The 23698-nt window shown below is 31.1% G+C and overlaps 1 protein-coding gene across 1 annotated transcript in view; it reads left to right on the top strand.

The window, feature by feature from the left end:
- The window catches only part of LOC142239089 (uncharacterized), a 225080-nt gene that overhangs the window by 99004 nt on the left and 102378 nt on the right, over nt 1-23698 (top strand). The window contains exon 4 of the mRNA XM_075310851.1: nt 11187-11328. Coding sequence (XP_075166966.1) covers nt 11187-11328 — 142 coding nt within the window. The remainder of the gene's footprint in view (nt 1-11186; nt 11329-23698) is intronic.

Here is a 23698-nt window from a genome sequence, read left to right as displayed (position 1 = left end):
AATGTATGTAAGTTGTACAGAATTAATTTTTCCAATAAATTTCTAGAATTTTAGCATATAAAAACGACATTCCATGAATTCATTGGCCCATAATTCACTCATCCATATATTCAGCAGATTATAAATCTTTAGAGTATAATAAAAATTTTATAGACTTTTCCAATTTCCAAAGAGATCTGTTTTTGAATTCCAGAGAATTTTTTCACATATTGCAAATCCTCTTGACTTTGTTAATTTTTTGTTGCACTATTACTAATAGAGAAATATCATTTGATTTTTGTGGTAAACCCATTTCATATGACCTGTCATCATCAGCAAAACCGTTAATGACAAGAAGACAGGAATTTTTGTGCAACAAAAGCCATACGTTTTTCTATGTTTGCTTTCCAAACGAATGGGTTTCTTGGGAAAATAACTCCGTATATTCCCTAAGGTTGTCCAAAAAGGAATATTTTCATTATGGGAAAATTATGCCATTACCACCCGTCTGAGAATGCAAAATCGAAAAGAGCAAAACATTGGGGGGAAATCATCCAAGTATGAAATTCGTTTGTGTTTCTATTCGCTCTATTGTTGCTTCGAGTGATGACTGTTTCTGTTTGATATACCTGGTAGACCAATGAAAATGTTTATTGCCCTCTGGTTGCCAAAAGGTTGTTCGCTCTTACATTTAGTAGAATTGTTTTATTAAATTCTTATTTCTTCATTTGTTTCGTTTTCATACTCGAAAGAAAAAAGACAGACAAACAGAAATTCGTATATCAAGGTCATGTGAAATTTTATGATGTCCTTTTTATGGGGGGCATTAAATTTAACTATACCAACCAACCAACGACGAAGCCATAACAAAACTAAAGTAAACATTTTTTTATTTTATTCTTAAGTTAAAAGAAATTTCAATTTAAAAAATTATTGCCCCTGCAGCGTAGTGGCTGAGTTTTAAACTCGAGACTATAACAGTGTATAATAAGCTCAGGTTTCAATTGTAAGGGTGGGATTGTGATATTTTATTCATATATATATATATGTGTGAGTGTGCGAGTGTGTGAGTTATTAAAAACAAATATCACATCTGTTGGTTGGGTAGAATAAAGTGTAAAGTCCCAATTAAATCCTGCAATGCGTATGAATGTTTTTCAATATTGATTAAATGCCTATGTCCACACCTATATTTACACCGAGTTAAGTGTTGGTTACAATTTTTTTTCAAGGTTATTGAAAATTACTGTGATTTGTATGAAAATTAGATAAAAAAGAAAAAACAAACAAAATACACAATGAATGAAAGGAGTTAAATTGAGATCAGATAATATGGCGTAGATAATAAAGATATGAATTTTTGTAGCAAATATTTCTTTGTTATATTTAACCCAGATATGCCGACGGGCCGTTATATTCTGTAGCACACCAACAAGTAGATTAGAAAATGTAAAGTACCGTAAACGCAGAAACCTGAACATAACAGGTGTACTACATGTAGTACGGTCGGCATATCTGCGTTAAGAGTTAAACATGAGGGTTGTCTCTTACATATGAAGTTTGGACAACCCTAGTGTTCGATTTACCAACTGACACTGTATCGTTAAGCTTGACATTTTTGAAGTTATAAGTACGTGCTGTATTTGTGTTGTTACAGCAACTTAAATTTTAAAATATTAACTAATTCTTTTCAAGCTTTGTCCTTCCCTCTATTGTTTATATTGTATTCTGCTTTGTATCCATAGATATATTCAAACCACTGTACATGTATTACAATATACAAAATAAATTATAAAACGCCTCCGAAGAAACTGTGTCAAACAAACAAACATGCAAACAATTTCCAACGTTTACTTACTCGTCATGTAAGTGAACGAAGGATAATTGAAGTAAACCGCCAAGGACAACCAACCGCCACCACAAACTACAAACTCATTGTGCCAATAATTTTGATATCTTCAAATGGCCAATTATACACTTGGGTGAGAGAGAGAGAGAGAGAGAGCGGGGAGAGAGTTAATAAACAATGCCTAAGCGCCCCCAGAAAATTTCCATTCAAAGCACTTTACACAATAGCCATAACCATGGCATAAACCTTTGAGGCTACCATTGCCATTAATTACAATGATTAAAATGAAACCATAACTTAAAAGCTCTCTCTCTCCCTCTTATGAGAAGAGTAATTAAAGATGTTAGTGTTGCGGGAATGGATTATACGCTTTTCTATACACATTCATGCACCTTTGGCAAGTACAGAGAAGCTCTCCCAATAGATTTTCTCATATAATGAGAAATACACACATACTCACATACTCGTCTCAATAGAGGCTATTAACATTAATGTATTCTTCGCTAATGTTAATGATGGAATTTTAACAACATGGTTTCGTTGCACGATTATGTTTATGTTTGGTGTGAAAGGGAATATGGGCATTGATACACACACACCCATCCACATACCTATATACAGTTTTTATTGTATACATTAAGTATCAATTTAAGTAACTATCCGACCACTAAACAGCTACTAAACACATTTTCTATTATGAATATCCTCAAAAAGGATGACCTGCCTTTATTGTATTATGCTTATAAGCCAACTAACCCCACAAATACCATATAGGAGAAGACAAGAAGTATAAAAGCAAAAGTTGTTAAATTTTTAATTTAGTTTTTAGTAGCTGGCTTCTCGTTCATTATTCATCAAATATTATTGATTAACTTTATGTTACGAATGAGTAGACAAACAACTTTGCCAATTCGTAAAAACATTATTTTATGTAATTAAAAATTTCAAGAGAAAACAACAACCCATGGAACAAAAGACTATCCCAGATTTAAGGAAATATTAAAATAATGGACCCAAAAAAGATAAACATTTTTATCGACCTAAAATGGCCTTAAGTGGGTCTTTAGCAAATGGAAGCTTGGATGCACTGCAAGTGTCCGATTTTATACAAATGCCAAATTCACGATTTTATACAAATGCCAAATTCCCAAAGGCAAATGAACTGGTGATAGGTCACATAGGGAAGTGATCATAGGAAGGAAACACAAAGCCAATAGAGGCAACGCGAGTCAAGTTGGATGAATGTGTACCGGAGACCCATAAAGCCATGTGGACCAATGCAACCGCCGGAAGGGCTACGCAAATACTATGGGGTGGCCCAGATAAGGAAAAGATTGGCTAACTACTCAAGGAGAGTAGGACAGAACATTCAGGAGGGCCGTGGAAATAATAACCGGACATCTAGAATTGAGAGCCTATCTGGGCGTGTTTCGGGGATGATGGGAATTGGGAACACTACCTTGCTGTTTTCAACCTAGCCCAACCTAGTCAATACGGCAAAAGAAATCCAAAAGATTGAGGGGTTAACTCAGGAGTTGTTATAGGAGGTGTTCTAGATGTACAAAAAAGTTTTTTTTTTTTTAATTTTCTTTTGTATGGATAGGGAATGGAACCTTACTTCTGCCGCATTGCCAATACACTTCATTCCACATACCTAAACTCATATACATGCAATTTTGGGGGAAATTTAGGTTATCTTTGAAGGGAAAAAGCGAGATCTCATACATAAATAGATATCAGGTTAGGAATAGTGGCAGCCCGATATTTCAGGCTCACTTAGACTATTCAGTCGAATGTGATATCACAGTGGTGAACATCTCTCTTATCACTGGGTGCCGTTCGATTCTATGTTAAGCTCAATCATAAGGGACCTCCTTTATATAGCCGAGTCCGAACGGCTTTCCACATTGCAGTGAAACCACTTAGAGAATCTTTGAAACACTCAGAAATGTCACCAGCATTACGGAGGTGGGATAATCCACCGCTGAGAAACTTGTTGGTGTTTAATCGAAACTGAGTTCGAACCCACGACCCTGAGTATGCGGGCATGCGAACCATTGCCCCACGGTGGCTCCCAGATATCATCTTTAGATCAACACGATTCCTTAATTTTTTTTTTTCAAAATTGAAAGGAATGAGGATGTCTTTTTTGTGAAAGACTATTTTCCCGATTTTCTATCAGGAGTTCCTTATATATAATTTAAAGTGATATATATATATATAATATATAATATAATTGATATAATATATTTTTCAGTTTTTAAATTTCATTGTTCAATAGTAAAAAATGTCGGAAATATCATGAAAATTTATAATCAATTTATATTTGTACGAATTGCGTATACCTTTTACACAAATTATGTCCTAAAAACGTCTGACAAAGCCATCATGCGCTGCATTTGGGCCCATTTCCGGCGAAGGTCCGTCTAGAAATGATCGACAATGTGGTATTTTTTAGTGCAAACCTTACTCTCCGAAATGCACCAGACGTAAAAGTCCGGAGTTTTTGGCGACCATTGTGCGGTATAAATAAACCGAGGAACCTCCTTTTTAAGTCATTTTTGATGGCTTAACAATCACTGAGTGTGATGGTGCTGAGTTTTGTTGGAATGTCTATGGCCAAAGGCCAAAATGTTTGTCTGCTTTATTTTGCTTCAATACTATCTTTAGGAGTATAACATTCCCGATAATATTCGGCATTAATTTTAGCCCCACAGTCGATAAATACGAGCTGGGAGATACGATCGGCCGTTACGGCAGTATTTGAGTTTTGGTAGCCAATTGAAATGGTATACTTTCGGCTGACCTCTTCAGCAAGTGAAACCGATCATTTGTTCACAAACTTCTAAATTTGGAATGGCTTCTCAGCGGAAAAAAACAAATACGGTAACTGACCAATTTCGAGCAAGCAACTCTTTGGCTCTTTGTAGACTATATTTTTTGTAAATCGGTAAGCTCTTGTACTTTTTAAAATGTCAATGGCTATAGTTCAATCTCATTTTTCATTGTGTTGTATCCTTTCTCCCGATATGTTCAGATCACTAGCAAGTTATCTACCAATGCGGATTTGGATTAAATCTGACCGTCAGTTTTCGTACCATTTCTTATGTTGTTACTGTTTTCTTGTCCGGTAAGAGAAGATTTATTCACATTTATATGCTGGAAGGCCCTAATGATATCCATTTGCGGTTTTCTAATAAAAAATAAAGCAATCACATTATCACGCTTGAATTTCATCACGAATTCAAGCATTATTAAAATGCTTTTGTAAGCTTGAATGCAATTAATTGAACTGTCACTGGAATAAATCAATCAGATGTGGGACGAGCAGTTTAGAAATTATAGCAACCTTAATTTGATTGAAATACATATCAGCCACTCCGTATATTAACTCTTACTTTTATGGGATGTTCTCTAGAAATTGTCCCCACTTATAAATAAAACAGTAAAACTTATAATAGAATTCAAGAGAAACTGTTATAGTAGCACCATAAAAAATACCAATACAGTCGTTCGCACATTCTCCCTCTCTCTCTCTCACACACACCCACAAAATCCACATGATACAAAGGTCGTAAATGCTAGCAAAACTGCATAAGAAATGTATTCAAGTTTCCATATATTTCTCACCATATACTCAGAATCACTCTCCAGCCAACTCTTAGTTGTGGGTGAAGAAAATATCTATAATCGCAAATTGCAATACCCACTTGTTGTGACGAGTATCAACATCAAATAGGTGTGAAATTGTCTTTGAAGTGCATCTGCAGGCATCTGAATCTGAAGTATAAAAGGGAAGAAGACATTAAATCTATGGAAATTTCAATTGAATTACATGCATGGCAATGCATGTGACTTGAGTTTTCTATCAACTTGAGAGTACTTGCACTATGCAGAAAAACCCATTATTATTTCTACTTTAAGCATACCAACACGATTTGTATTCCCCTCATTAACATGATTATTAAAAAATTATTTCTCATAATAATAATAACAAATAATTACTATAATTAAAACAAACATTTTAAATGTCAAGTTTGTCACAAATAAATTATTAGAAGGCTTGGAAATTATATATAACAATTGGTGATTGTGTGTCATTTCACTGTTATTATATATAACCGAAGTAATCAACAATTGTTTTGACAATATGAATATTTTATGATTAACATTTTCAAGGACCAATGGAGTTAAGGCAAAAGGAGAGAATTTCTTCAAGGGAAAACGTATATCAGATTGGAAATGCTAAGAAAGTAATGACACTAGTATAATGTTTGTATAAGATTTCTATCGCAGAATTTTGGTAAAATAAAAACCAAACTTAGTCAAAACTCTACAAGTGACTTTGCATCATTTACTGGATTTTAACGTATTATTGGTTTTTCTTGATTATTTTATCAGTTGGCAGAAAAAATGGGGCATTAGAGGGTTAACGTTAATTCTGTGTTTGGAAGAAAAATTTCAACTTTCAATCAATGAAAAACTGTGCAATAAACAATTGATTTGTATTTTCTCTTTAAAGTCTGTCTGCCGTTAAACGTCACATATCAATGATATGGTATTCTTTAATAGATTCAGTATACCTTGAATATTAAATGAGGTCCCCTGAGAGGAATCGCTTTGTACCATCTAATTTTGCAGTCATTTTAATGGCGATAATGTAACTTAGTCGGCTGACTGTCTCTTATATTATAATAACCTGTCAGTTATACATACTTACTGACACTAGGGTGGATAGGTAGATTTGCTTTATTTCTATACAAAATTTTGTCAAAATTTTATTTCTGCAGAAAATTTTGTCAAAATTTTATTCCTATAGAAATGTTGTCAAAATTTTATTTCTATTCAATATTTTGTCAATATATTATTTCTATAGACAATTTTGTCAAAATTTTATTTCTATAGAAAATTTTGTCAAAGTTTTATTTCTATAGAAAATTTTGTCAAAATTTTATTTCTATAGAAAATTTTGTCAAAATTTGAATTCTATAGAAAATTTTGTCAAAATTTTATTTTTGTTACTAGTTAATTTTATTGTCAATTAAAAATTGTGTGAAATTTTTATTCCTATCAAAAATGTATTTTTATTTTTTGTTTTTTCTAAATTTTATTTCTATAGAAAATTTTGTCAAAATTTTATTTCTATAAAAAATTTTGTCAAAATTTTATTTTTATAAAAAATTTTGTCAAAATTTTGTTCCTATAAAAAATTTTGTCAAAATTTTATCACTATAGAAAATGTTGTCAAAATTTTATTTCTATTAAAAATTTTGTCAATATTTTATTTCTATAGAAAATTTTGTCAAAATTTTATTTCTATATAAAATTTTGTCAAAACTTTATTTCTATATAAAATTTTGTCAATTTGTTTTTTCTATATAAAATTTTGTCAATATTTTATTTCTATAGAAAATGTTGTCAAAATTTTATTTTTAGTGAAAATTTGGTTAAAGTTTTATTTCTATAGAAAATTTTGTCGAACTAAACAAATATAATTAACAGTTTAAAGGTCAACTATCAAACAACAACAACGTTTTATTTCTATAGAAAATTTTGTCAAAATTTTATTTCTATTGAAAATTTTGTCAAAATTTTATTTCTATAGAAAATTCTGACAAAAATTTTATTTTTATAGAAAATTCTGTCAAAATTTTATTTCTATAGAAACTTTGGTCAAAATTTTATTTCTGCAGAAAATTTTGTCAAAATTTTATTCCTATAGAAATGTTGTCAAAATTTTATTTCTATTCAATATTTTGTCAATATATTATTTCTATAGACAATTTTGTCAAAATTTTATTTCTATAGAAAATTTTGTCAAAGTTTTATTTCTATAGAAAATTTTGTCAAAATTTTATTTCTATAGAAAATTTTGTCAAAATTTTATTTTTGTTACTACTTCATTTTTTTTGTCAACTAAAAATTGTGTCAAAATTTTATTCCTATCAAAAATGTATTTTTTTTTTGTTTTTTTCTAAATTTTATTTCTATAGAAAATGTTGTCAAAATTTTATTTCTATTAAAAATGTTGTCAATATTTTATTTCTATAGAAAATTTTGTCAAACTTTCATTTCTATAGAAAATTTTGTTAACATTTTATTTCTATATAAAATTTTGTCAATTTTTTTTTCTATATAAAATTTTGTCAATATTTTATTTCTATAGAAAATTTTGTCAACATTTTATTCCTATAGAAAATTTTGTCAAAATTTTATTTCTATTAACAATTTTGTTAATATTTTATTTCTATAGAATATTTTGTCAAAATTTTATTTCTATAGAAAATTTTTTCAAAGTTTTATTTCTATAGAAAATTTTGCCAAAATTTTATTTCTGTTAATAGTTCATTTTTTTTGTCAATAAAAAATTGTGTCAAAATTTTATTTCTATAGAAAATTTTATCAAAATTTTATTTCTATAGAAAATTTTGTAAAAATTTTATTTCTATCGAAAATTTTGTCAAAATTTTATTTCTATAGAAAATGTTGGCAAAATTTTATTTCTATTAAAAATTTTGTCAATATTTTATTTCTATAGAAAATTTTGTCAAAATTATATTTCTATAGAAAATGTTGTCAAAATTATATTTCTATAGAAAATGTTGTCAAAATTTTATTTTTAGTGAAAATTTTGTCAAAATTTTATTTCTATTGAAAATTTTGCCAAAATTTTATTTCTATTGAAAATTTTGTGAAAGTTATATATCCATAGAAAATTTTGTTCAAGTTTTATTTCTATAGAAAATTCTGGCAAAATTTTATTTTTATAGAAAATTTTGTCCAAATTTTATTTCTATAGAAACTTTTGTCAAAATTTTATTTCTATAGAAATTATTGTTAAAATTATATTTCTATGGAAAATTTGCCAAAATTTTATTTCTATAGAAAATTTTGCTAAAATTTTATTTCTAAAGAAAATTGTGAAAATTTTATTTTTAAAGAAAATTGTGAAAATGTTATTACTATCAATATTTTATTTTTTTTTAGAATATTTTCGTCAATAGAAAATTTTATCAAAATTTTGTTTTTATTAAAATTGTTGTTTGTCAAAATTTCATTTCTATAGAAAATTTTGTAAACATTTTATTTCTATAGAAAATGTTTTTGTTGAAATTTTTTTGTGAATAGAAAATGTTGTAAAGATTTTATTTCTATAAAAAATTTGATTTTTTTTTGATTTTTTTTGTCAAAATTTTATTTCTATAGAAAATTTTGTCGATTTCTTTTATAGAAAATTAAAGTACCTCTTATTTGGTGAGGAATGTTATCATAATCTACCAAAACATCAAGAATTCTATCAATCTGTAAAAATTTACCATTTTTTGTTAGAATTCTACCATCTGTGGCAAACGTGCTCCATCGCGCTGGCCTTCACCCGACTGCAATGCTTCTCTTAATGGTATTTCTTCGTGACCATATGGAAAGGCACTATGATTCCTGCGAAAAGATTGAGCCTTATTCCTCATACCCTAGTATTTGGTAGAGTATTTTCTAAGCCAATTTTCAAAATATTATAATTCCACATTGCAAGAATCTATTTCGCAAGAAAAGTTTATGGACCGCAAATATTGCTGTCATGGGAATAATATTTCCCTTTTTTACATTTTTATATATACCAAAAACTAAAAGAAAATCAAATTAGCGAAACTGTGTTTCTATGTTCACCATACGTGAAAACCCCCAAGGATATTACCCATCCACCCTATTGTTTAAATTTATTATTACGAATGTACATACATTTACATGTAAACGGCAAAATAATTAATGTAAGAAACAAGCACACACACACACACGCAAAGACACACAAAAGGACAATGATAAAACGAAATACAGGACTACGAGTTAAGTGAGTGTATGTTATTTGAACGTTAGTCATATTCAAAAAAAAAAAAAATGAAATGAAATGAAATGAAATGCCAATTTAATGCATTCTACTGATGATGGTGTAATAAAATTCCAAAACAAATAAAAATACGCATACACTCAAAGATCAATAATAATTTATTTTCTTCTCTTGTTCCGTTTTTTTTTCTACACATACATATATGTGGCTAAAATATATGCATGTATATGTGATAGAAATAATTCATATACGTAATATAAAATATCCTTAGGGAATTTTTCAATCTCATTCTACTAAAGTGGAAAACAATATGGCCTTTTACATTGAACTCTAAACTAGTTTGTTGTAGTCTCAGCAGTGGGCCCAGTTGATATTTATTTATTTTGCTATGGCATAAAAAATCCAATCAAATTTTTTATATTGGTTGGGTAATAAATTAATCACAGCTCTTTTTTGTGTTGGGAATACTCTAAAATCCCCATGGAGCTTGGAGGCTTTATTTGTGTGTGGTCACAGAAATATTGTAGATTCAATTTGCAGTTGAATTTGGTTTTATTTCATTCATAGTTGTTAGCAACTTTAATGTCTGAAATTAATGATGATGAAAATTTATTTGCTTTTAGTTTTAATGTGTATTAATTAATTAAAAATTTTTATAACATTTTTATATTGTCATAGCATAGCGTTTTTGGTAAAATAAATTCACTCTTTTTATTAAAGGTAGCAAATGTCAAGGCTTTTGATGATAATAAAAATCCAATAATTTGTATTGAATTGTCATGGATTAACTCATCTTGCCCTAAAGCATTTTATGGTTGGTTATAATAATCTTTATCTTAGTTAAAATATTTTTCCCAGAAATATTGGCTCTATTCCCTTTCTTTTAGTGTATTGATCACATGGTAATCATGTGCTGAGTCGTTCAAGTCATTGTTAGGATATTGTAAAGTACTTACTGATATACCCATTATTCTAATTATACCCTATTATATGTATGGACAGACATATATTGTTAAAATAAAATATTGGCCCATTTTAGTTCAGCCAAAACCCTCCCTCTTTTTGGGCTAAAAAAATATAAAAAAACACTATTTTTCCCAAAAACTATTTTGACATCATAGAGTGACATTGAAAAAATTGATATCCTTAAGGTCAATTTCAATTTCCGAAAATCAGCGTCAGTACCACTGCAAATGCATCTCCCATTCAATTTCCTTGTAATACAAAAAAAGCCTTCGACAACAAAACATTGTTATTTCTTTGCGTTCATTCATTTCGCATTGTCAGTGACTTGAATTTCATTTTCTATGGCACACTTTGGTCTTTTGTTGCATCTTAGCCTTTGTCCTGGGATATTGTTACGGATTCCAGAGATTGGAAGTGTATGTGTGACATATGTACTAACTCATTTCAGTTATTTTCCATTGTTAGTTTGTTATTCTCTGTTTTGCTCTCTACATTATTCATTTATTTATTGATGATTTCTAATGTTGATTTTATGTCAATTTTTTGTAGGTACAATACCAGCTACACCGGAAAATATCACAGTCACATTTCTCACACCGACCACAGTGCGAGTCTCATGGCAGACCATGATCGATTTGAATGCTCATCCTGTGGAGAAATATATTGTCACATACAAACCCACAGATGACAGGTATGTACAACTGTATTATAGAGATGACCTTAGGTCATATTCCATAAAGGAAAAAAAAAATCACATATTCCACGAATACCTTTCCCTTATTCACTTCTCTAATTCACAATACACAGAAGAAATGAGAGAGAGAAAATTAATTAATTAATTGGAAAAGTAAAATATTTTCGATTTTATTACCCTTAATTGTTTCTTTGTATCTCTAAAGACATAATCAAAGAAAATAGCAGTGCAGCAATTAATATAGAAATTCCTAAAGATTTTGCTATATTTTTTTTTATTAATTTTTTGTCATTTAGAGAATTTGATAAAGGGTGATACGGTCAAAATTTGGTCAATATAAACTTGACGTATTTCTTTCAATTTTGCATTTAAAAAACCTGAACACCCCTCATTTTGAAGGTGTGTGTGTGTAGAATGTTGCTCCTATTTTGATTTTGGAATTCACTCTTCAGTTGTCAAAATGCCGTCCAAGCAAGAAGAGCAGCGTATCAAAATTTTGCTCGCGCATCGCGAAAATCCGAGTTACTCGCACGCAAAGCTGGCAAAATCGCTAAAAGTTGCCAAATCAACCGTTACAAATGTAATTAAAGTGTTTGGGGAACGTTTGTCGACAGCCAGGAAGTCTGGATCGGGGGGAAATCGAAAACCGGAAGCCGCTGAGACGACAAATTGAGTTGCCGGTAGTTTCAAGCGAAACCCTAACCTCTCTCCGAGGTGCCGCAAATAAACTGGGTGTACCGTCTACAACCGTGCATCGAGCCGGACTATCGACTTACAAGATGGTAGTGACTCCAAATCGCAATGATAAAAAAAAAATACGACGGCCAAAGCGCGATCCCCGGAGGCTGTACACGACGATGCTGACGAAGTTTGACTGCGTGGTAATGGACGACGAAACCTACGTCAAAGCCGACTACAAGCAGCTTCCGGGACAGGAGTTTTATACGGCAAAAGGAAGGGGAAAGGTAGCAGATATTTTCAAGCACATAAAACTGTCAAAGTTCGCAAAGAAATATCTGGTTTGGCAAGCCATCTGTACCTGTGGCTTGAAAAGCAGCATTTTCATAGCTTTCGGGACTGTCAACCAAGAAATTTACGTGAAAGAGTGTTTGAATAAACGTCTGCTGCCTTTCCTGAAGAAACACGGTTGTTCCGTACTATTTTGGCCGGATTTGGCATCTTGCCATTACGGTAAAAAGGCCATGGAGTGGTACGCCGCCAACAACGTGCCGGTGGTTCCCAAGGACAAGAACCCTCCCAACACGCCAGAGCTCCGCCCAATTGAGAAATACTGGGCTATTGTCAAGCGGAACCTAAAGAAGACCAAAAAAACTACTAAGGGCGAGCAAGGCGAAGAAGGTGGACAAGGTGGCTGTACAAAATCTGATGGCAGGTGTCAAGAGTGAGGCCCGGCAATTCGGATTTCGAAAAGCGAAAGCCTAACTGAATATTTTTCTTGAATTTTATACTAATTGAACTTGAAAAAGAAATTTAATTTAATTTTTTAAATAAACGATTTCACCGATTTACACGCGTTTTCCCTTGACCAAATGTTGACCGTATCACCCTTTAACTTGAAGAATGGATTTTGGTACACTATCATATTCACTATTCTAATAATAAATATTGCTTTGCGATCATTTTCATGTAACTCCTTTAGGTCAGTTTAACTGCCAGTCAACAGAAGTTAAATTGCAAATATCTTCGCTCCCGTTAAATTTAACTGAGAAAGTTTCAGCATTTAACTTCATAATTGGCATATGGAAGATAGACAAGATGAGATATATGTCCATAGTAAGGCTTAAAAATTCGTTAGCTAACGAAGCACTAATGGATCTTCATGAAAATGACAGTTAATTAAAAAATCATTTTTCATCAAACACTAAATTCAATTTAATAAAATGTCTCGATTCAATTACATTCTCTCATTTTTTTCTGTGTAGCAAAAAATTCCCCTACCACAAAAAACAAACCCTTTAACAAATCCCTGTCACACACACATTATGATGTACTAACATAGACCGTATGCACTACCACATTTGCAAAAAATGGTGAGAAAGAGTAACAAAAAATCTCTCCACACTATACCTCCACTCCCAAAACAATATAATCTAAATAATGCTCCAATATACAAGCAACCATTGAACGATAAAACTTCATTAAAATTGATAAGAGCTAATCAGGGAGGGTGATAAGTATCTCAAATCATTTGTCCATTGCCGAGAATAGCTGCCAATGTGCAAAAAAACTGAGGAAAAGCTAACGGACGGAATGTAAGATAGGAAGATAACTCCACAAAAAGCAAAAAAGCTCTATGGCGGTAATGACATAGAAGTGGTAGGGAATGCCAAATGGATTAAAGCAATTGCTTGAAATCATTTGGAATATTTCGTTTTTTTTTTTGTTCTATACAAAATCGTATCCGTTTTCATGGTAGGGAGAAAGGAAGGAAGTAGCTAAAGCTTACATCCCAAAACTGATATTGAAGGGGAAATATGTTTTGGTTATATGTAGATATGAATATAAATAGTCCATAGATTTCCCTTGCTGTTAATACGGAATAACAACACTGCCAAAAGACTGAAAAAAGAGGAATGTTTGTTCTTTGCAGTAAGGGAATCGAAATATTTTACTCAAAAAGAATACAGCTTCCACTTATGCTCTCTAAGCAAAGAATTTAAATTTGTCTTAAATCAATATTATTTTTCTAATATTGTATTTCAATATAAAATAATAAATAAAATAAAATCAATTTTTGAGGTTTTCAAATTTTGAGACATTTCGAATATTACAAATGCCAGTTTTTTTAAACTTTTTTAAAAAACTGGCTCTTCGCCTTTTTATAGTTTAAACGTTTGCGATTAATTGTCTAATGTTGAGCCTACGAGACTTTTCAATTTTTAAAGCGATATCAAGTACAGAATTGTATGTATATTAAAAAACATTGGTTACGATTACGATATATGAGTCTGATCCTGTTTCTCTCATATCCAAAAATATACTCTTAAGGCCGAAACACAATGAAAAAAAAGCATGCGTATGCTTTAGCTTTTTTCTTTGCTTTAAAGCGACTTTATTTTTCCCAACACACACATAGAAAAAATCAATGCTCGCTTCATAAACATAAACAAATTTATATTTTCAATTATAAACCTGGAAGCAACAAATGTTTTTAACCTCAAAAACAAAACAGCCTACCAAAGCCCAAAAAGTTAAAATATTTTAAACTTTTTTTGAAGCTTCGGCGCCAAGCTTACATTTATTGTGTGCAGGCTCATATAATTGCATGTGATTCAACTTTTTTTCAAAGCAAAGAATATAGCGAAGAATTAAGCGGCGTGTTCATAGTGTGTCGGCCTTTAGGCCCACCGACAGCGTGTGGTCAGATCTTATAATACATCAGGTGTACTCGTAGTAAAAAAAATCAATTATTTTTGAGTGCAATGAAGGGCCACCGTGGTGCAATCGTTACAAAAGTTCATGAGCTCAATCGCAATTTCAACCAAAGACCAAAAAAGTTTTAGCTGGGGATTATTCCCCCTCAGTAATGCTGGTGACATTTGTGAATTTTTTAAGCTTCGCTAAGTGTTTTCACTGTAATGTTCTGACTCGCTTATAAAAAGGAGGTCCCTTATCATTGAGCTAAGTATAGAATCGGGAAGTTCAGCGCTTATCATATCATAATGAACTGATTAATCTAAGTGATTCCAAAAAAACAAAAATATAACGGGCTTTCACAGTTCCTAACCCTAAACTTACCCAAGGCTTTATTTATCATATACATAAAGAAAAAAAATCCTCTGGAACGAAATTTTAGACAAACGAAATTCCCCTTCGATTCAAAAGAAAACTATTATTTTAGTGTATTTAGAAATTTCCAATTTAGGTCAAACTAGGACTCCTAGTTGCCATTTTCAAGGCAATTTCATTATGCCCGAATCCCACATTTATATTGGTCAAAAATTCAGACTGTCGATTTTCATGATACGAATTTTTCACTGCATGATGTATGAGAAAATCGGTCGCGTTGATTGTATAAACATTGTATATGCACAGAAAAAAAATTCACGAAAAATTTTCCAATTAAAATTTTAATTGAGTTTTAAAAAATATTCAATTAAAAATTTAATTGAATCAACAAATTTTTTAATTGAAACAAAAATCAATCACGAAAATTAATAGTTTCAATTAATTTTTTAATTGACCTTCAATTAATTTTTTAATTGATACTATCATTTCTGTGATTGAAGACATTTCAATTAAAAATTAATTGGATCAATTAATTTCGTGATTGAATCAGAAAAATTTTTGTTTGTGTGTGGTGAGAATCTTGTACTTTAATTATAAGACTTTGGCGTTTTAGTTAAGCAATAACTAAATTTAATAAATAAATGTATGGTATCGTATCCCTTTCCAAAAAAACGAGACTTGTATCTTGTGAAGGCCGGAAATTGGTGATAGCTTGATATCATTCGCCTCGGACTTGAGACCGAGACAAGCTGATTAATTCTTCGCTTGTGTGTGTTTTTTTTTTTAAGTTGACACGTGCCTACACACAAAAAAAAATTTTTCTGATTCAGTCACGAAATTAATTAATCCAATTAATTTTTTAATTGAAATGTGTTCAATCACAGAAATGATAGTATCAATTAAACAATTAATTGACTGTCAATTAAAATATTAATTGATCCAATTAAAAAATTAATTGATACTACTATTTTGTGTGATTGATTTTTGTTTCAATTAAAATATTTGTTAAATCAATTAAATTTTTATTTGAATATTTTTTAAAACTCAATTAAGATTTTAATTGGAAAAATTTTCGTGAAACTTGTTTCTATATAGTAACATGAATGTACGCATAATAAATATGGGCATGGCGTAGAAACGTAAAAATAGCCGAATATATTTCAAAATTTTCGACTTCTATAGCACGGTTGCCAAAAATAATTAAATAAAATCGAGAAAATTTTACCAAAAACCTAAAAAAATTCCTGTCGAAAATTTTGCTAAAATTTTATTTCTATAGAAAATTTCGTCAAAATTTCATTTCTATAGAAAATTTTTGAAAAATTTTATTTCTAAAGAAAATTTTTGAAAACTTTTATTTCTATAGAAAATTTTGTAACTATTTTATTTCTATAGAAAATTTTGTAAAAATTTTATTCCTATAGAAAATTTTGTCAAAATTTTATTTCTATAAAAAATTTGTGAGGTACTTAAAATATTTTTCAAAATCTATAAAAAACTTCAAAAACTTCTATAGAAAACATTGTCAAAATGTTATTTATATAGAAAATTTTGACAAAAATTTTATTTATAGAGAAAATTTTGCAAAAATTTTATTTCTATAGAAAATTTGTGAAGTACCTCTTAGAGTATTTTCCAATATCTATCAAAACTTCAAGAAAAGTGACAAAATTATTGATGTCTAATAAATTTTCTTGAATTTATCGAAATATATTTGTTTTTGTGGTATCGGCGTCAAAATTTTATTTCTATAGAAAATTTTGTAACAATTTTATTTCTATAGAAAATTTTGTCAAACTTTTATTTCTAAAGAAAATTTTGTCAAACTTTTATTTCTATAGAAAATTTTGTAAAACTTTTATTTCTACAAAAAATTTGTGAAGTACTTAGAATATTTTGCAAAATCTATAAAAAAAAAACTTCAAAAACTTCTATAGAAAACATTGTCAAAATTTTATTTCTATAGAAAATTTTGACAAAAATTTTATTTATAGAGAAAATTTTGCAAAAATTTTGTTTCTATAGAAAATTTTGGAAGTACCTCTTAGAGTATTTTGCAAAATCTATCAAAACTTCAAGAAAAGTGAAAAAAAAATATTTATGTCTAATAAATTTTCTTGAATTTATCGAAATATATTTTTTTTTATTTTTGTGTTATCGGAGTGAAGCCAGCCGATATTAAAATTTTCTAAAAATTTTAAAAATTTCTAAAAATTAAGCAAAAGTTTTCTTCCTGGTGGGTTCACTGTTTTTTCAGTGTAGAATTCCACAAACGGTCCAACCGTGTTCTATAGGCCTTCGACTTTGCTTTTGACGTTAAAACATTTGTTTACATACAAAAATTTGTAGTAGGGTTTGTATTATGAAGCGAGCGTTGCTCTTTGCTCTCTATGTGTATTGAAATAATTAAGTCGCTTTAAAGAGGAAAGCTAAATCATAAGCCCACTGTTTCATAGTTTCTTTGCCTTTTAACTTACCCATATCTCTCTCTCTCTCTTGATGTCCATTTGTAATTTATGCTCTATGACTATACATTACCTGCTTCGTTTTAATTTCAAACTTCCTTAAGTTATAAATAACAAGACTTGACCAATTAGACACCCACAGACATTATTTCATATCACATATGCTGGAATTATGAGAGTATTAAATATGAGGGTCTATGGAGCGTACACGTGATTATTTCATTAAGAGAGAACACTCATACGCAATGGTGTACATTAATGGTATGGCCATTATTCTAAAGATGGATTAGAGTGATAGACAGGACTCCTCGGTTTTAGAAAGCAGATTATTTTATAAAACCGGTGGTCGGAGTTTCTTTAAACAAATAACCGGTTGAACGGTTTCTTTATGATTTTCTTAAAAATCATAAAGAAAAGCAAGTTGGAAGGGAAATTTTTTTTATTGAGACAAAATATAAAACATAAAAAAATTCAACAATTTATTTAACATATGGACCTAATGTTTTTTAATTCATATGCTCATTGCACTTATTACAGACGTGTTTTTATTGAAGCTTTTTGTTTAATATAACCGGATGCAATTGCCTACATTTCAGATGGCAATTTTTTTTATTGAAATTATTGGAAACTGAAACTGGGTGAAAATACAGGCCTACCGAAAATGGGATTTTCTGCAAAAAAGTTGGTGTAATAGAAAACCTGATCCACCAGTTTTGATCGCTCTAGAGCTTATCATCATTATAAATATCACTAAATAATAATGATTTTTCTTTATTTTTTTACAAAATTTTATATCACTGTCGAAAAATCCTTTTTCCGATGTTGAAAACCAAAAATGTTGATTACGACTTCAGTGTCATACGAGTAGTAGTATAACAAAATCTCTATCCCAAAAAAAAAAACTTATCCTTATAATATCCCTATTCAAATGGCTTGTGGTGTGTAACAATTAGTAGTAGTAGTAGTATAACAAAATCTCTTTTCCAAAAACAAAAAAAAACTTATTCATATATTATCTCTATTCAATTACTTGTAGTCCACCCATCAATGCGCCATCGGTGTTTTGTTTGTATCGATGGGTATTATTTTATTTTATTGGGAAGTATATTATGTTCTACATTGATATTACGTTTGGATTTTTGGTCAACTCATTACCAAAATTCCACTCGAACTAATCTATATTATCCCCCTTTCAATGTTTATTGATTTATTGCCATCAAAACAGAACAGAAAAGGAAGGTGAGAGGACACAAGAGACTGTCTTCTCATATAAAGCTAAACGTATGACATTCTATCAACGATTCACTCGCTGGCTATATATGGTCATAACAATCATATTGAACAAAGCTTTGCTGAGTATTTCTCATATCCTTCATAACTTGGTATGTATCAAAGTATGATTCTCCTTGTCACTTACTTCGCTTCAGTTTAACCCACTTCTATACAGTTTGCTGCGGTTTAGTTCATTTGGTAATGAATAAATGATTAATGTTTTCATTTTCAATTTGTGTCACTATGAGTTTTCTTACCCCCCCCCCCCCCCCCACCCCAACCCCTCTCCACACCATGAATTTTATTAATCAAATTCGTAGTCTAGTTAATTTTCCATTGCTTCGATAGGTGGGAGGGTTTACCACAAGTAAATGCTTACCAAGAACCTTAAGCAAGGGATAAAGCAAATCATTGCGATTGAGGTGAAATTATCAAAATTTTTTGTTGTTTTCGTGTGGGGTTTAAGATATGTCTGGCCGCAGTCCATGTGACAAATGGTTTGTTTTTGTAGTATTTGGGATATTATTATGGCGGAAGGTCACCATTATTGGTTGAAAACGAAAAAGTAAACTCAACAATCTTAATTCATTTTAGATTGTGGCAGCTATTTATGATTCTCCTCATTGGCAATGAGACGAAAGTCTCTATAGCTTCCTTTTTCTGTTTTAAGGATTTTATTGTTTGTTTTGGGCGAGGTTATGTAATCTCAGCCAACCATGAATGCAGGCCGAAACATGTTGATATTATTCACACATTATTGCCCTAACTTTGAACTCTATTATGTCAACATTGAAGATTTAAGGTTTCTAGTTTATTGTTATGTCAAGTCATCAATCATTAGGTCTGATAGTATATGTCATCATTACATCAGTGTGGGGGTGACATTTATGTTGTTATGATTTGCTTTGTGTCATGGACTCTTCAAATGCAAGAATTCAAAGGAATGTTAAGGAATTCTAAGATAATTTATGGAATTCTTGAATATGAGAAAACAAAACCACACAGAAAAAAATATCACCAAAATATTTCCAATTAAAAAGTTAATTGAACTTGAAATTTTTTTCAATTAATAAATTAATTGGTACAATTAACTTTTTAATCAAGATAGAAACATTAAGTTAATTGATTCAATGATTGACAATTTTAAAATTTTCAATTAAAAAGTTAATTGATACAATTAACTTTTAATCAAATTCGGAAGACTAAGTCAGTTAAAAAAGTGATGAACATTTTTTTAAATTTTTAATTAATTTTTTTTTCAAACAATCAATTGTTAATCCAAATAAAAATTCTAAGCCAATTCAGAATGTAATTGAAAATAGTTGCCTTTTTTTCATTTCTAAATTAATTGAGTTTTGCAATCAACATCAGTTAAATTTTTAATTGAATCAATTAAAAAATTAATTGAAATTTGGTATTGAAATCAATTAATTTTTTAATCAAAAATTTTTTCTATGCCCAATTAAAACTGTGATTGATACTATCATTTTCGTGATTGAAGACATTTCAATTAAAAAATTAATTGGATCAATTAATTTCGTGATTGAATCAGAATTTTTTTTTGTGTGCAATGTAAATCTTTAGTAAACATACACTCAAAAAAAGTGAACCCTCTATTTCACTAAAACCAATTTAAGTTTATTTTAGCTCATGGATTTATTATGAAAGTTTCCTTTACTCCAACAAAATTCGCCCTATTTTCATCGATATATTTTGGACCCCTTAACTTATCACAGATCCAATAATGATATTATGGCCAAAATTGGGATAATCGGGCGATAAATACATGACATTTTTCAGGTTTGGTTTACTCTACAGAAGGTTACCTTGTGCAAAAATTGAGTAAGATTTGTAAATAACTAAGGCTATTACGGCAAATTTTGTGAAAATCGGGCGATTCATATATATGAGAGCTGTATATATAAATCTGAACGCATTTGGAAGATATTTCGCAGGTATGTTTAGTACTATTGAAGATTAGACAATGCGCACTTTTAGTAAGATCGATTTAAAAATAGGGGAATGACGTCTCATAACAGGTTGGCTGATAAGTCCCCGGTCTGCTACATAGATGTCGTCGCTAGTATTAAATTCATATTATTTTTATATAGTACCAACCTTCAAATGATTCGTGCCAAAATCTGACGTCTGAAAGTCAATTAATTTGTGAGATAGAGCGTCTTTTGTGTAGCAACTTTTGTTATTGTGGAAAAAATGGAAAAAAGGAATTTCGTGTTTTGATAAAATACTGTTTTCTGAAGGGAAAAACTACGTTGGAAGCAAAAACTTGGATTGATAATGAGTTTCTGGACATTGATTGGTATGCAAAATTCAAGCGAGGTGAAGTGAGCACGGATGGCGGTGAACGCAGTGGACCCCCGAAAGAGGTGGTTATCAACGAAAAATCAAAAAAATCCACAAAATGATTTTGAATGACCGTAAAATGAATTTGACCGAGATAGCAGAGGCCTTAAAGATATAAAAGGAACGTGTTGGTCATATCATTAATCAATATTTGGATATGCGGAAGCTCTGTGCAAAATGGTTGCCGCTCGTGCTCAAATTTGACCAAAAACAACAACGTGTTGATGATTCTGAGCGGTGTTTGCAGCTGTTAACTCCTAATACACCCAAGTTTTTCCGTCGATATGTGACAATCGATGAAACATGGCTCCATCACTACACTCCTGAATCCAATCGACAGTCGGCTGAGTGGACAGCGACCGGAGAACCGTTTCCGAAGCGTGGAAAGACTCAAAAGTCCGCTGGCAAATTAATGGCCTCTGTTTTTTGGGATGTGCATGGAATAATTTTTATCGATTATCTTGAGAAGGGAAAAACCATCAAAAACAAGGTCGTAATCGCGGCAAAACGGCCCCATATGAAGAAGAAAAAGTGTTGTTCCACCAAGACAACGCATCGCTCATTGAGAGCGATGGCAAAAATTCATGAATTGGGCTTCGAATTGCTTCCCCACCCACCGTATTCTCCAGATCTGGCCCCCAGCGACTTTTTCTTGTTCTCAGACCTCAAAAGGATGCTCGCAGGGAAAAAATTTGGCTGCAATGAAGAGGTGATCGCCGAAACTGAGGCCTATTTTGAGACAAAACCGAAGGAGTACTACCAAAATGGTATCAAAAAATTGGTCATAGTAATTTTTTCTAATTCAATTTCGAAATTAATTCATTAAATTATTTTTCAATTGAATTTGATTCAATCACGAAAATGATGAATGTGACATCCAATCACAAAATTAATTAAACAAACAAAAAAGTGCACTTTCAGTTATCTTTTTAATTGGTCCGATTAAAAATTTAATTGACCTTGATCACAGATATCAATTATCTTTTAATTGAGAGAGTCTATCTTTTAATAGAATTGCATCATCTTTTTTAATTAACAGGTTGGCTGATAAGTCCCCGGTCTAAAAAAGAAAAACACATTTTTTTTTTTGTCAAAATTCGTTTTTTATTATTCAACATAGTTCCCTTCAAGAGCGATACAACGATTATAACGACCTTCCAATTTTTTGATACCATTTTGGTAGTACTCCTTCAGTTTTGCCTCAAAATAGGCCTCAGTTTCGGCGATCACCTCTTCATTACAGCCAAATTTTTTCCCTGCGAGCATCCTTTTGAGGTCTGAGAACAAGAAAAAGTCGCTGGGGGTCAGATCTGGAGAATACGGTGGGTGGGGAAGCAAATTCGAAGCCCAATTCATGATTTTTTGCCATCGTTCTAAACGACTTGTGGCACGGTGCGTTGTCTTGGTGGAACAACCCTTTTTTTCTTCTTCATATGGGGCCGTTTTGCCGCGATTTCGACATTCCAACGCTCCAATAACGCCATATAATAGTCACTGTTGATGATTTTTCCCTTCTCAAGATAATCGCTAAAAATTATTGCATGCGCATCGCAAAAAACAGAGGCCATTACTTTGCCAGCGGACTTTTGAGTCTTTCCACGCTTCGGAGACGGTTCACCGGTCGCTGTCCACTCAGCCGACTGTCGATCGGACTCAGGAGTGTTGTGATGGAGCCATGTTTCATCCATTGTCACATATCGACGGAAAAACTCGGGTGTATTACGAGTTAACAGCTGCAAACACCGCTCAGAATCATCAACACGTTGTTGTTTTTGGTCAAATGTGAGCTCGAGCGGCACCCATTTGGCACAGAGCTTCCGCATATCCAAATATTGATGAATGATATGACCAACAAGTTCCTTTGATATCTTTAAGGCCTCTGCTATATCGATCAACTTCATTTTACGGTCATTCAAAATCATCTTGTGGATTTTTTTTTTTTTATGTTTTCGTCGGTAACCACCTCTTTCGGGCGTTCACCAGCGTTGCCAATTTAGCTTTTTTCCCGCTAGATTTGGCTTTTTTTGAAGACGTTTAGCGGGAAAAAAATGCATTTAGCTTTTAGCTTTTTTTCTGGCTTTTTTTTGTGACCCTTTTAGCTATTTTTGGCTTTTTTTATTTTCGACACGTTTCTATTGAAATATGGATAAAACGGCGTTTTTATCTAAGCCTTGCTGCAAGAATAAGGGTTTCCACATATTTCAAAGCTCAGTTGAAACATTAATAATGATTCCAGCCACTATGCGGGCATTTTTGTAGCAAATACACCTTGTTGTAAAGTTTTTTCATCATATTCATAAAAGTTATCATTTGACTCGTTTATCTTTTTTATGTTATTATAAAGGGTGATTTGTTAAGAGCTTGATAACTTTTTTAAAAAAAAAAACGCATAAAATTTGCAAAATCTCATCGGTTCTTTATTTGAAACGTTAGATTGGTCCATGACATTTACTTTTTGAAGATAATTTCATTTAAATGTTGACCGCGGCTGCGTCTTAGGTGGTCCATTCGGAAAG

This window comes from Haematobia irritans, chromosome 5 (genome assembly GCF_050003625.1).
Source record: "Haematobia irritans isolate KBUSLIRL chromosome 5, ASM5000362v1, whole genome shotgun sequence".
Lineage (NCBI taxonomy): Eukaryota > Metazoa > Arthropoda > Insecta > Diptera > Muscidae > Haematobia > Haematobia irritans.
The sequence above is the reverse complement of the archived record's forward strand: the minus strand, read 5'-3'. Positions and strand labels throughout refer to the sequence as shown.